The sequence below is a fragment of the Panthera leo genome, chromosome D1 (genome assembly GCF_018350215.1).
Source record: "Panthera leo isolate Ple1 chromosome D1, P.leo_Ple1_pat1.1, whole genome shotgun sequence".
In the NCBI taxonomy this organism is placed as follows: domain Eukaryota; kingdom Metazoa; phylum Chordata; class Mammalia; order Carnivora; family Felidae; genus Panthera; species Panthera leo.
Window position 1 is genome coordinate 38,696,938 of NC_056688.1, and position 14,437 is coordinate 38,711,374.

General features: G+C 52.4%; 1 protein-coding gene across 4 annotated transcripts in view; it reads right to left on the reverse strand.

The window, feature by feature from the left end:
* Positions 1 to 1,515: 1,515 nt before the first annotated feature.
* AMOTL1 (angiomotin like 1) overlaps positions 1,516 to 14,437 on the reverse strand; it is a 124,331-nt gene continuing 111,409 nt past the window's right edge. For all 4 annotated transcript variants that reach the window (XM_042904240.1, XM_042904239.1, XM_042904238.1 and 1 more), the window contains 5 exons: positions 12,133 to 12,323; positions 7,514 to 7,639; positions 6,617 to 6,843; positions 3,057 to 3,317; positions 1,516 to 1,978 (listed from right to left, as the gene is read on the reverse strand). In XM_042904240.1, the coding sequence (XP_042760174.1) occupies positions 1,872 to 1,978; positions 3,057 to 3,317; positions 6,617 to 6,843; positions 7,514 to 7,639; positions 12,133 to 12,323 (912 nt within the window). In that variant the 3' untranslated portion in view covers positions 1,516 to 1,871. The remainder of the gene's footprint in view (positions 1,979 to 3,056; positions 3,318 to 6,616; positions 6,844 to 7,513; positions 7,640 to 12,132; positions 12,324 to 14,437) is intronic.

Consider the following 14,437-nt stretch of genomic DNA (forward strand, 5'->3'; position numbering starts at 1 on the left):
CCCAGCGCCCAGAGCCCAGCACAGAGCAGAGCTCAGGAAGAGTCAGTGCTGCAATGTCACACTCACTACGCCCCCTCTGGCCGAGGCCACAGATTTCCTCCTTCCCCCTCTCCAGTCCGCACCCGGGTCCTCCTTCCGCCATTTCAATCTGGGGAGGCTACGACACCACCCACCTTGCACTTGAAAGACCAGCTCTAAAATAAGCCAGCCAAGCAAAACTCCCTGAGGAGTGTGGTCTTCAGGGCTCCGTTCAGGTGGGACTTGAGAAAGCCTCAGACCCATGCCCTTTTTCTTCCTTCCCTGAAGCGAGCACAAGGGGAAGGACCTGGGATACAAGGATCCAGCTGATCTGGAGGGAGAAAAATATCAGGACTCCGCAAGAGCATCTGACAGCCTGATCAGCTTCTCGTCTTTCCTGCCCAGCACCTCTTAGGCGTGCCACCACACACAGGGGTCAGAGGCTCACCACCTTGCCCACTCCGGCTCTTCAACATGGTGCTTCCGTCTTACTTTGGTCAACTTGTCCCAGAAGGAAGCCTCGAAAAACGTGACCGCACCGTAGATATACCGGCCGGTTTGGTTACAAAGCAAGCTCACGACAGAGAACGTCTTCCATGTTTTCACTGACGTGTCACCACGGAAATCTACGTGCTCGTCAACAGCGACCAGAAGGGTGCGAGAGGGTGGAGACGATGGGGAGTATGTGCACGAGCCACAAATTCTAGAAAGTGGGACAAGCTGCCTGGTGAGACTCTGGATGCCACCAAGTCAAGAGTCCTCCATTTCCTGGAGGGCAGTCCTGAAAAGTCTTAGCCCAACAGAGCAACGGGGTGGAGACGGCAAGGTCTATGCAAGGGAGCTGATGTGAGAGAGAAAAGCCAGGGCCTCGAGCTGAATGCGATTTGTCACAAGGACCATGGGATCTTGCGCCTCATCAAAACTTACCTAGTTCACAGTCACAGTGAGATTAAGGGCTGCAGCCCAAAGACTCCAGAGTGGAGAAAGCAGCCAGGCAGCCAGCATACGACTCTGTCCCACTGGTCACTATTAAACAGAGATCATGACGCTGCTCTCGTAAATCCCAGACCTAAGGAATTCTGCTGTGTCTTACTAACAAGAAAAAAAAAAAGTGAATGAAAAGAAGAGTAAAGTGAAAGAGAATGAAGCGGAGGAAGAGATGAACTCAGAGCAGTTAGGGGAGTTTGAGCACCAAAATCATAATGCTCCCATCCTGTTTTCTAGTTTTACAAAACAGAATCCAGAAAAGCTAAGAAGCCCCAGAATCTCCTGAAAACCCAAACCAAGCAGATAGTTAGGTGAGAACCGCCTTCTTAATTCCCTTCACCCAAGGACACTTCTCACTGCCACACCCGCACACATTCACAGGACACCCTGGATGGCGCAGGTGACGTTACATTATGCCGAGATGGGCTGAGACTTCTAGGAGGTTCTTCTTAATAAAAACAAACATGCTAAGAGGCAAGGAGAATGGGGCTGTTTCAAGGAAGATCCACGTTCAGGTTTATATGTTTATAACCAAAGAGCAGGTGAACACAGACCCCCCCCCCCCCCAGAGATACATTTTCTATACAATGAAAATCCCACTTCCTGTGACTTCCTTGTTTCCAGACCTACACGTGTCTTCTCTCTTCCACCATAGGCAATACAAATCCATACGAGTGTCTTCACGTAGGTCTTCTGAATTTTTTTTTTTAACATTTATAAAAAGTGTCCTCACTAAATTTAAAATCTTTATCAGTTCAAATCATTCCTGGTTTCCCATCCACAACTTTCTTGATCTGTCTCCTCCCTCTCGGCCACGTTCCTCATTCGTCAAGGTCCCACTACAGAATTCCGCAGGGACGCCAGTGTTAGATGAGGACTTCCATCATCTCTCCGTCAGGGAACTCGGGCTTGTGGAGCAAGCTGCTGACGCGGCCTTTGTGGTCGGGGGACTTCCCGTGGCCAGGAGGGTTCTCTGCCAAACAGAAGGGGACATCAGCAGCCTGCCCTGCAGAGGGGCCGGGCCAGGCCGGCTCTTTCTAAAATGAAAGCATTACCAATACCCACACTCAGCACCAGTGTATGTAGGTGAGGCCACAGAACCCGGCCCCTAGTGGAGAAAAGCAGAATGATGGGCCCCGGGATTCAGACGCAAGTCTCAGAGCCAGGGTGCTGATGGGAAGGGGTAAGTGGGTGAAGCGGGTGTGGGGCTGTGTGCCCGGAGCCCCCACGGTGCTCTCCCCCCACTCTATGCAAAACCACCAAGTGCTGCACCTACAAGCCAGGTCCTTTCACATGCTCCTTGCCTTCCCTGGAAAAGTACGTCTTGAGAACTGAATGTTCGAAAAATGACAATGCTGTGTTTACCCGCCTATTTTGGAGGATGCAAAGAAAGCAGCCCCATGGAGGACATGGTTACTTTATGCCCCTGAGAGCCCCACGTTCTCCAAAGAACGCAAGAGGACTATCCCCATGACTGAGATTGGTCCAAAGGCACGTCTGGTCTTTGCCCGGACGCCTCTGGACTCAGGGCCAGCCCACCCCACGCAGGCTGTCTTTTATTTTAAAGCACCTCATTAGTGCTGGCCTGAGTGATGGGCCAGAAGTCGACCTGACCTGCAGTTAAATTTACCTTCTCCTTCAGTCAGGAGAGTACCCCAACCTTGAATCCCTGAAGAGTAAACCTCTCGAAGGCAACATCTATGTACCAGGTGCCTGGCTAGCTCCCAAACAGGCTTTGGGGAACTAATTCCCTCACACCCCGCAGTGGGTCCATTTTCACCCCTCTGGGAAAGGACTGATCACAAGCGTGTGTTAAAAGGGTACATTCAAGTTGTGCACTCATGTAAATGGTAATAAATTAAAAGCATCTACACACATTTCATTCCTGTAAGAATAAAGTGCATGAGGGTAAGCATAATCATTCACAAACCCCAGAGAGCGAGAGCCGATGAGAGCCCTGCTCCCTCCCTAGCTCCCAACCAAAGGCTGGCTCCCTCTCAGGACAGAGTTGTGGGCTTGTCTAAGGATAAGCGGAGCTAAGAACTTCCTACCTGGTTTCTCTACAGGTCCTTTGGCCACCGGGTGTTTCAGGACCGGGCTGTTGGAAGGGGTGACGCTCAGCCTGCCACGGTTGGGCAGAGAGGCCATGCTGGGCCAGAAGAGTTCGGCGCTCTTGTCCGTCTGGGTGCTGCTGTCCTTGCTGCCTGTCTTAGCGTGGGCGCTGCTGGCCGAGGCGGTGGAGGCTGCGGGGGACAGCGCTGCGGTGGAGGCCGTTGAAGTGTGCTCAGGGTGGTCCTTCCCCAGCAGCAACCCTGAGGGTGCAAACACAGCTTTTTCAATGCCATTCTTTTCTTTTCTTTTCGTTTTTTTGTTGTTGTTGTTGTTTATTTATTTTTGAGAGAGAGAGCACAAGCAGAACAGGGGCAGAGAGAGAGGGAAACACAGAATCCAGAGCAGGCTCCAGGCTCTGAGCTGTCAGCACAGAGTTCGACACGGGGCTCGAACCCACGAGCCACGAGATCATGACCTGAGCCAAAGTCGGCCACTTAACCTACTGAGCCACCCAAGCGCCCCTCAATCCCATTCTTTAAACAAAAACAAACAAAAAAAACCCCCCAAGTCTTGGACATGATTTCCTTCTTGACTGAGGACTGCTTCCTTCATTCACTCACTCATTTACCAAATGCATTTATAAGCACTTCTTATGTGCTTGATCAAATGACAAGTGCTGAGAAAATTAAAAAAATAAAAAGATTAAAAAAACTACTCCCTTCTCTAAAACTATACAGGTTTTTTTGGGGAGGAGAGAAGTTGTTAAGTAAACTGTTTATGATGTAATATGATGAACAGCAGGATAAAATTATGCCCAACATAATCTTAAAATAAAAAAAAAAGAAAATTAAAATTTTTTAAATAAAGAAGAAAAAGAGTTGCCTAATAGCCAGTTTTGAGGGACAGGGGCATTCCTGGAAGGCTTTCTAGAACGAAGCTATAACAGGCCCAGGAGGGCTCGCCTTGAGCAGCAGGTGTGTGCTGAGGAAACACTGAAGGCTCCTTTGATCTGACACATGGTCCCAGTGACCCGCACTCTGTTGAGCGGTCCACAACACCGCCCCACTCTTGGTGGCCCCCGGCAGGCCCAGGTTCAAAAACAAACATGCTTCCCAGTCAGGGCAACACTTGTGCACATTACTCCCCAGAGGCGATCCCTTGCAGTGAGGGGACAGCCACGGCCCCCAGGAAGCGGGAAGCCAGCTAGGCTTCTGGACAGAACCACTTAAAGTTTATTTTTTATTTATTTTTGAGAGAGAGAGACAGAACACAAGCAGGGGAGGCGCAGAGAGAGAGGGAGACACAGAATCCAGAGTGAGCTCCTGGCTCTGCGCTGTCAGCACAGAACCCGACACGGGGCTCGAACCCACGAACCGTGAGATCATGACCTGAGCCGAAGTCGGACACTTAACTGACTGAGCCACCCAGGCGCCCCTGGACAGGGCCACGTAGCCCTCTTCCTCCTCTCTGTCCCAACAGCAGGCTGGGGTGGAAAGGGGACGTGCCGGCCAAGAGAAAACCTTTGTGTTCCTCAACGGTGAAATACAGCACACATTCAGGAATGTGCCGGCACTCCACAACACTAGCCTATAGAAAAGGCGGTGAGCACACTCAAGGATCTGTTCGCCAGGGCTATGTCAAGGTGCCCCTCATAACACAACGCAGGGCAATTCAGTTTGCCCACAGTGGTGCTTCTCCAAATGCAACGTGCACGGCAAATACTTGGATACATTGTTAAGATGAAGATTTGGTTCAGTGGGCGGGGCCTGGATTCTGCTTCCCGGAGGAGCCCCTCAGAGACGGGACCAGCGGCCGCTGCTGGTCCCTGGACTGCATTCTGAGGGACAAGCATCTTCGGCTAGGTGCTTCACACGCCATCAGCTCGCTTTTTATCTTACAGCGCTCCTCTGACACAGGTCCTGCTGTTTTCTTCTGTTTTACAGAAAAGGACACGGGAGCTCAGAGAAATTAACACCTCCATGGCTAAGAAGTAGCAGAAACGGGACTCAAGTGCAGCTGGACCTGACTTCAAGTCCAATGTGCATTCCTCCCCGCTCATCACCCTGCCTGTCGAACCTCCACAGTCCGATGGGGGACGTTCTGGTGGAACCGAGTGGCTCACCAGTCATCCCGCTGGGGAGCCCCGAGCCTGCAGGAAGGTAGACGCCGTCACCTCCACCTGCTTCCAGAGCCCATGGGGCAAGAGACGGCAGAAACATTTTGGGAACTGTGAATGCGTGCCCCTGCCCAGCCCTTCCGAGAGGCCCCTTCTGTTTTCCTGTGATGTGACCCCCCAATCACAACAATGAGGAAGAATACCCGTGCGGAGAACACAGCAACTCGTCCTGCGGGCCAGGTCCTCAGGCTCCTGGGCCCGGTTTAGGCTTGCCAAATGCCAGCGGCCACAGGCACAGACACCAGGGAAACGCCTGCCTGGCTGGATGCCACCAACGGCCTGTGCCAGCAAGGGCTCCATCATGGCCGAGCCCACCTCAGACTCCTTCACCAGACCTGACCGAGCACTGCCCCCAGGCTCTGTAACTGGGGTAGGGAGCTACGTGTCCTCGGGAGGGTCTTTGGTGATCCTAGCTGCTGTCCACACATCCTCTCTGAAGTACATTTCCTTGGAGGGCAGGGGCCGCTGAACTGCCTTGTGGAAAGACTTCAAACAGAGACTCTGACTGGGCACCTCTGATCCCCCGACTCTGGCAGGCCCACCCTGGAAGCTCTCCCCTTGGCACAAAGCAGCCAGGCTCCTCTGAGGTTCCATGCTGAGGGAAAGTGGCTCTCAGCTCCACAGATAAACAAAACACACCGGGACCCAGGGAAAGGCACCAAAGGGCCAGACCCTGGGAGCTGCCGGAGCGCCGGGGAGGAGCGAGGAGGACGGCTGTCTGGGGGTGCTGCTGCTTCCTCTCCAGCCTCAGCTACCTCAGTCAGCAGGCCTGCCCTCACCCTAGGAACCCTGCTGTGGCTAAGACCACATCTGGAGAACTCGCCCCGAAATTGTGCCCGTGCAACCACAGCACCACGAAAACTACCACCACCCACCCCGTACGCTCGAGAGCACCGTTCCACAGCACCGTCTCCCCCTTCTCCTCCCATCCGGCCCTCACCTCAGCCGCACGGCACAAAGCAGGGCAGACATGGCCTTGGTTTCCCAGACGCAGGAGCAGAGGTGGAGCCAACCTCAAGGCCCGACGGCCCCAGGCTTTTCCCATTGGAACGTGTTGTGTTGTAAGGGGTCACTTCAGCTTTCAGCGATAATGATGACAATCAGGACGTGAATCAACCCATGGCTAAATGCTACCCCTGGAGGACAGCTTTGTTTCCACATAGCTCATTTAATTTCTCCAAGCAAGTAGGAGTGGTTATCCTCCCCAGTTCACACACGAATAAACAGACTCAGAGATACTCGCTGACATTTCTGTGTCCCATGAGGGGCAGAGGCAGCGTGCCACAAAAGGGTCAGGACCCTTTCCTCCGGATGCGGTACCCTCACCACATTTCTGCAGCTCCTGCTTTTCCGACCCTGGCCCGAAGGAGGCACGGGGCTCACCTATGCTCCCCTTCCAGGTCTTCTCCTCCTTCTTCTCCTCGGCCAACTGGCCGCTGGTGAGGGAAGTCTGGCGGGAGTGTATCCCGGTGGCCGCAGCAATGGACGGCACGGAGCGGGCAGGCCGCAGGCTGGAGGAGTCCGTCTTCCCGGCATCTTTACGGGATCGCTGCTGAAGGACCTTAATCATGGCGTCCTTCTCTATGATTTTGGCATGGAGATTTTTAATACTGTACAACAAAACAAAACCAAACAGTCATAATCGAAAGCTATTTGGCTGGAAGAATTTGAAACATTTCTCTCAGGCTGCCCCAGGGACTCGAACTGTAACCCAGGGACGAAGAGCTAAGTGCGTGGTGAGTCTTCGGCACTTACAATCTGCAAATGGTAGAAGATGGACCTTTCGTGGTAGATCAGAGGGTGCACCTTCTCTGGCCTCTCAGGGGACTCTGCGCCCTCCTGGGATCCAAGGACAGACGGGCAGAATGGCTGTGGCCTCCCAGCAGGGACCCCTTCCACCCCCACCCCCCCCAAGGCCAAGGTGTGCTCAGGGACCAAGTCAGAGGGTCTTGGGTCCCGGTGGCAGGGGCGGGAGGGGCAGCACGGAAACTCGGAAACCCTGAAGCCTTACCCAGGGTGGGCGTTCCACTAAAGTCAATTTCCCCATTTTCTGAGGAACGAAAAGAAAAGATGGACAGGTTTTCTGGGAAAAGGCTATTTTCTCCCCTCATGGCCAGAACTGAGAGTCAGAAAATGCTTGATGTCTCTTCGTGACTCGGCTCGTGACTGGGCCTGTCAGCTGTTCAGAACAGGGAGGGGCCGGTGGGCCCGGTGGGGACCTTGAGGAGAGTGGCCACAGGGGAGCCCGGTGGCACGGCCAGGCACAGGGCTGTCCCTTACGTGTACTCCATGTCCTGACACCTCCTGGTGGCCTGTGCCACGTCCTCCTCCTCCTGCCAGATGTGCACCTCCAGCGAGCTCTCGCCGTAGCTGCCGTTCCTCGAGTGGTTGATGATCGTGGTGTCCCTGGGAACACAGGACACACACAGAGAGTGAGGCAGGTGCCCCCGGGGAGGCGCCCGAGGGCACCACACGAAGGTCTCTCTCCACAAACTCCTTCATCTAAGTCCTCTCCTAAACCCTGGCCAATGCTCCCCCTAAACCCGACAGATGAAGACAGTGTCCAGGGAAAACGAAATCAAGTCCACAAATCAAAACTCCCTGCCCCTTCTACTAACGGCATTATGCATTAAGCTATATGGCATGCTGTGGACCCCAGACATCGGGTGCTGTTGTTACTGTACTGGTGTATCTCCGTTTATTCTCTTCCATACTTATCCATTCTCAATCACAGGCAAAGTTTTATTTCCATTTCTCCCCCACCCAGCAGTGATTTCCGTATTTTACAGTAAGAAGGAGACTCAGCAAAGACATGAAACAGACGCTGGTCCTCCCGGATGGTGAGGCTCAGCTGGAATCTTCCTTCACGCTCTCAGGCTAGCTCACTTCTAGTTTTCTGAGCCTCTGCCTAGGATTCAGGTCCGTTCAGTGTGACAGCCATGCTGGGGAGCAGGGCAGAGGATGAAGGTGGCACACGCCTGTCCTCAGAAAGTCCAATTAAGAAGGTGAGCGAGGGCGGGGCACCTGGGTGGCTCAGTCGGTTCAGTGGCTGACTTTGGCTCAGGTCATGATCTCGCAGTCGGTGAGTTCGAGCCCCGTGTCAGGCTCTGTGCTGACAAGCTCCGAGCCTGGAGCCTGCTTCGGATTCTGTGTCTCCCTCTCTCTCTCTGACCCTCCCCCTCCCCCACTCACACTCTGTGTGTCTCTCTCTCTCAAAAACAAATAAACATTTAAAAAAAAAAAAAAAAGGTGAGCAAGGGGAGGGACAGATAAGGTGAATGAAAATGCTGGAAGCAGGCATCTGTCTGAAAACAACTGGTCAAAGATCACTCTTCCTGTCACTGGTTTTGGTAATTTATTACTCCTAATTAACCATGATCAGTAAAAAGATAACTGATGGGGCACCTAGGTGGCTCTGTCAATTGAGCGCCCAACTTCAGCTCAGGTCATGATCTCACGGTTTGTGAGTTCGAGCCCCACATCAGGCTCTCTGCTGTCAGCACAGGGCCCGCTTCGGATCCTCTGTCTCCCTCTCTCTCTGCCCCTCTCCCACTTGCACTCTTTCTTAAAATAAATGAACATTTAAGAAAAAGATAACTGAGCCACCTGAAAGTCATCTAAGTATATCTCAGACCGAAAGGTGTAGTAATGTCTCTGATCAGTGAATGTTACATTGATAAGAAAGGATCTAGCCGAAGATTTCACATCTCTTTAGCTTCATGTTCCAATGCCACAGTCATATTTAAAATCTGAACAGCTCTTTTCTAGAACACTCAAGAACAGCAACGAGAACGCCTTCTTTCAGCTCTGTGATGACAGCTATCAACGGATGAGCATTTCCTTTCTGCCAGGGACGGGGTAAGGCACGCTGCACACGGCCTCTCACATGGTCCTTATAGCAACCTGTGCAGTTGGCATGACTGTGTCCTTTTACAGGTGAACAAATAGGTTAGGTGACTTTGTGAGAACACGCAGCGAAGGTGGAGCCGGATTCAAATCCCGATGGTTCCCTCCATGCCCTTAGCTACCACTCGACACCACCAAAGCTTCCGCATCTTTGTGAAGAAGGCCCCAGCAAAAAGGCATGAAAAGAACATAAACCAATGAACATAAACATGACAGCGTGTGGCATTTGTGCGAAATGTGGCTGAAAACAACCACAGGGCCAACTAACACAGAAAATAAGCAAAAGCTTTAAACAAACAGGCAAAAGAGCACTTGGGAAGAAGGGCTCTGGAGCACCAGGGGTTGATGGGCGGGGGTTTCTGCTGTGTCGTCACATGGGCAGAATTTTGAGGCCAATTCTGCAGGTTATGGATTCACCCTGGAGTGCACAAAAGTCATCAACACAGAAATTGGTGGCGAGGAAACATTTCCAAACGAGTGGCTTTGGGCAAATTCATACAGAGCCAGAGACAAATTAAAACATTTGTGTTTATACTGTCAAGTAAGGACAGCAAGAACAATTAGATCAAAACAAGTTAGAAAGTGTAAACACACTACAAGGCTCTCGAAAAAATATTTCGTTGCATTGAAATCTGTAAAAAGCTTCAAAACCATAAAAAGGCCCAACCTCTCAAAATTCTGATCGTTGGTGCCAAAATGCACCAAGATGGCAAAATCACTTGGTATACAACAATAAATTTTTAAAAATTCACTGCTTTATAAATGTGAAGCACGCATCAGAGGCTGGCAAGTTACGAAACCAGCGGCTGGTCATTTTTACCGGTTCACAGGCAGCCATTCAGCATCAAGACGAGAGCTCAGAATTTTGGCCTTCCTCAAAAATTCATTTTCCTTTTGTCCCTTTCTATCAAGAGGAAAGCAGTGCAAAATTACAAAGGTTTTCCTTGAAAAGAACATCAAGACTGGAGTGACTACCTGACCTCCTCTGAACTGACTTTCCCCAAGGCCGTGGGAGGGAGTGGTGGGGAAAGGGAAGGTAATTTCCACAGAATTAGTAGATACTCAGTAAATACACACCTCTGGCAGCAAAGAAGGGGGGAATGGAGGGATGGTGGAAGGAGCTTTGATTCACCTGACCATCTGCGACTCCAAACAGGGCAGAAGACAGCGGTGGGGCTGGTAAACCCCACGGGACTCCCGTTCTTTGAGGGCAACAGACCAATTTCTCTTGCCCGGACGATGATGAGTAAGGCAGGGCCTAGCACAGGCGAGTGGCTGAAGGTGGACTCTGGTCTGACACACTCCCCCCCCCCAACGGTCCCCCTCTGGTACCCACCACAGGGCGCTTCTGGTTTGACATCCCAGTTACACTTGTCCTCTCAGGGCCCAGGATCCCACACACACACACATCTAACCTCATAAAACAGCAGGAGTGGAGACAACATGGACCCACAAGGTAGCACGCGTGCCCTGCTGTGGGGCTTTGGTGTCCTCGGCCAGCAGAATGTGCTGTGGCTCTCTGCTCGAAAGTAGCCAAGAATTATAATTTCCCTTTCGGGGATCGGGTGAGTTTTGAATGAAGTAAGGACTCTTGGAAAGGCTTAGGCAGAATCACACCTACGGGCAGCAGTCGAGGCAGAAGCCTTGAATGTGGGTGTCCTGCCTACCCAGCGTGCAGCGTGCTCTCCGTCAAAACGACACGGCGTGAACGACTCCCAGGGCAATCACTGACAGCTGTGAATTAGCCCAAATCTGGCAGAGAAGGCCAAATCCCCCTGTCGCTTAACGACGGTCTGTGTTCTTCCTCCAGATACAGAGGTGACTCAGCATTGCCTCAGAAGACGAAAGGCTGAACATAAACGCCTCTCAACTATGTAAAAATCAAGGCTTTGCGGTTCTCACCCATGGGCACGAGGACTGAACTGGAGGCTGCAGATTCCTCCAGGTCTTGGGCCGCGACTCGGGCTCCGTCACACGACGTGCCTCGCGCTGGTCTATTCCCGCTCCCAAGTCTCACTCAGAGGGGCTTAGGTGGGCTCTTTTCCCTCATGGCACAGACATACGTAGGTAACACGTGAGCCCTAGAAAATGATCCCCGGTAGTCATTTTCCACACGGGTCTGCAGGTCTCCCCAGGTACCAGTGTGTGGCACCCAGTGAAGGCACCTGTGTCCTTGTGGGTGGCACTGCTCTCTCTCCAAGTCCCTGGAGGTAACATCTGGGGTGCTGGGGAGGGGTCTTCTCTACATGAGTTATGAGACCTTACAGAGCACCCCCATATGCCCTCCACCCCGACAGGCCTTCTGTTCCTCGTTTAAGAAACAGCACATCCCCCCAAATGTGGGACTGACCAGATGATCGGGTTGCATCCCGAGTCTTTACTCCTCACCTGGTTCAGATCCCACCCTCCCAGATGGTATAACAACAGCCTGTATAAAAGTCCAGTTCTATGGGTGCTCCTTTGCGATTTGAGGATCTCTTCCATATATGTTGACCCTAAACGTAGAAAAATCCCAAATGACTCTGAATTAAACGCCCAGAGCATCTACGGGCCCACAAAAAACTGGCGGGGGAGGGGTGGGGAGGCAGTGGGGGCCCTGGCTGGTGGTGGGATGCACGGCCACTCAGGTCCGGGCTCCCACATGCACAGGTGAGCCCCTGCTCATACAGACAAGCTGACGGTTCAACAGAACTCCTTCGGGAATTATAGAGCATCCTGAGCTAATTTTTTAAAAGCGGTTATTTGTTTCGAGAGCGAGCGAGCGTATGAACAGGAGAGGGGCACAAAGAGTGGGAGAAAGAGAGACTCCCAAGCAGGCTCCGAGCTGCCAGCACAGAGCCCGACGGTGGGTCCATGAAACACGCCCCCTGTTAGAGAACAGCCTCAAACACCCTTTCGCCACACCCCGCTGGAGGCCCACAGAGTTCTCCGCTGCATGGATGTCCTTGCAGTGTGTGAACGAGTCCCCCGGCCGCACCGCAGGCCGGCCTCACCTCTCAGCCGCCGCAGTGGCGGCGGCATTCATGGCGAAGTGGCGGATGGTACTCTCCTCCAGATACTTCTGTTCCCACTTTGTCATGTCGGCCTCCAGGGCCAGGATCCGCTCCTCCTTCTCCCTCACAAGTTCCATGAGGGCTGGGGCATTATACTCCGGCACGCTGGCTGGCTGGCCGTTCCCATGTTTCTGCAGAAGCAGGAGAAAGAACACCCGGATCCAGAAAAGGGCCAGACCGTGCACACGGTGCGCAGCGCGCACGCTTCGCGCTGATCCCGCGGCACGTTCCCACGCCGCCCTCACGCTCTCTGCTGCCTCTCAGGCGCGGGTAACCTAGACTCGACAGCTCCCACCGCCAGGCCGCCTCACCTCCCAAAGTCTCCATCTCATTGCACTCTCTCACGGAAGAGCCTGGGACACAACATCCTCCCAGTGTTAGAGATGACAGAACCAGGCCTCTGAGAGGCGAAATGAACTGTTCGGTTATCCCTCAGCTACTCAGGAGGAGGGTCGCACCGGGGGGACTGTCTGGCCACACAGCTCCGCACGACTACAAGCGGCTTGTCCGGCGTCCTGCCGTTCATTTATCCCAAAAGCGAAAACAGGAACTAGGGCTTGGCCTGCTGGGCTAGGGCATTTTCCCTGGGGGCCAAGGAAGTGGTTCCCCCTGTCTGTTGCCCCTGGAGGCTGGGACATAAGATGTAAAGGCAAAGGAAGGGGCAGCCAGATGCCCTGAGGTACACGTCCCCCCACACTTCCCATCTGGGACCCAGAGCAAGGAGTGCTTGCGCCACAGAGGGGCCTCAGAATCAAATAAGATAGTGCATATGAAAGCACTTAATGAATCTGAAAGGGCCAGCCAAAGTAAAGTGCTACCAGAAACCTCCAATGCAAGTCGAGCTTGTCAGCCCTTTCTTTTCATCTGTGTCTGGAAGATAGGAAGTAAAGCGGTGGTCACAAGCCGAGGATACTGACATTTCAGATTTCCCCCCCCTTTTGACTCAGGGATACTATTTCCTCTGAACAGCACGACTTCCAGGACGGCGGGGTTTTGAGGAAGTTCTGCCTTCAGGAGAGAATTTCGCCCCAGTTATTCTACGTCCTGGGACGCACACTGCCCTCGTGTTTTCCAGCGATCACAAACTGTAAATGGCAGGGCTGGTTGCAAGGTGAGGGGTACCTGAACACTTTACCCTGAGGCACACCCATTACCCAGAGCAACAGCTCGCACGCGAGCTGCAGTCACCAGAGTCCAATCCTACCACAGAGGTGACAGCAAGTGGGCCCAGGGGCTTTCTAGAACCCATATGTTTCTAGTCAGTTTTTTAAAGCTATAATTACAAATATTCTAGAATCTGGTGGTTGCTTGCCAGTAACCAACGGTTAGGCAAGAATGGAGCAGAAAGCACGTAACTGTCCTCATCAACCTGTACAGGAAGCCGCTGACCCCCCCCCTCTGGCCAGGCACCGGCCTCAAGCAGGGGGACAAATGAACCCGTCCATCGAGATGAGAGGCTCCCCTGCTGTTAGAAACTCTCTAAGAACAATATCCCACAGCCTGGCTAAGCTGCTATCTCTGCTTGTCATTTTCTAAATCCCTTGTTGACGTCACTGCAGCTGGCTTATTTCTGCAACATCCTTCTGACCTCCCATGAGATCACGGCACCTCTTCCCAGGGCCCTTCATTCAGGTCAATAAGAGTTATCTAAATAAATGCATGAATTTCAATGTTCAAGAACACAGAGATAGCACGGTCTAATGGGTACATATCCTGGCCAGAAAAACGGGTTGAGGGTCAGGTGGGCCAGCTTCTGCTGCCCACTCACTAGTCCACAAATACTTACTGAACACGTACCCTCTGCTTGGGGATGCCACAGTGAACAATACACATACAATCCTTTGTCCTTCGTGTTTTCACCTGGGAGGAATGTCCTAATTAGCTAATGACCTTGGGCTGGCCTCTTAACTGCCCTGTGCCTAATTTTCCTCTTCAAGAGCATCCCCCCCCCCCCACACCCCACCTTCTCTCTTTTATCTCATAGGACTGCTGTGGTAGCAAGACGTGAAAATTATTTTGAGCTCTTTGCAAGAAAGATAAAATTGTGAATTCTTAAAAATGTTCCTTTCCCTTCCTCTTACCTTCATTTCTCCTTTACCTCGTCTCAGCCTCAAATGATGCTAAGTACTATTTTACCTCCCAAGGTGGAGAGAGAGTACTTATAATAACAAAGATAATGGAGTTGAGTCTGCTTTCACAGCACTCAAAATAGAAGATCCAAGGATAAGGAATCTAACTGTAGGGT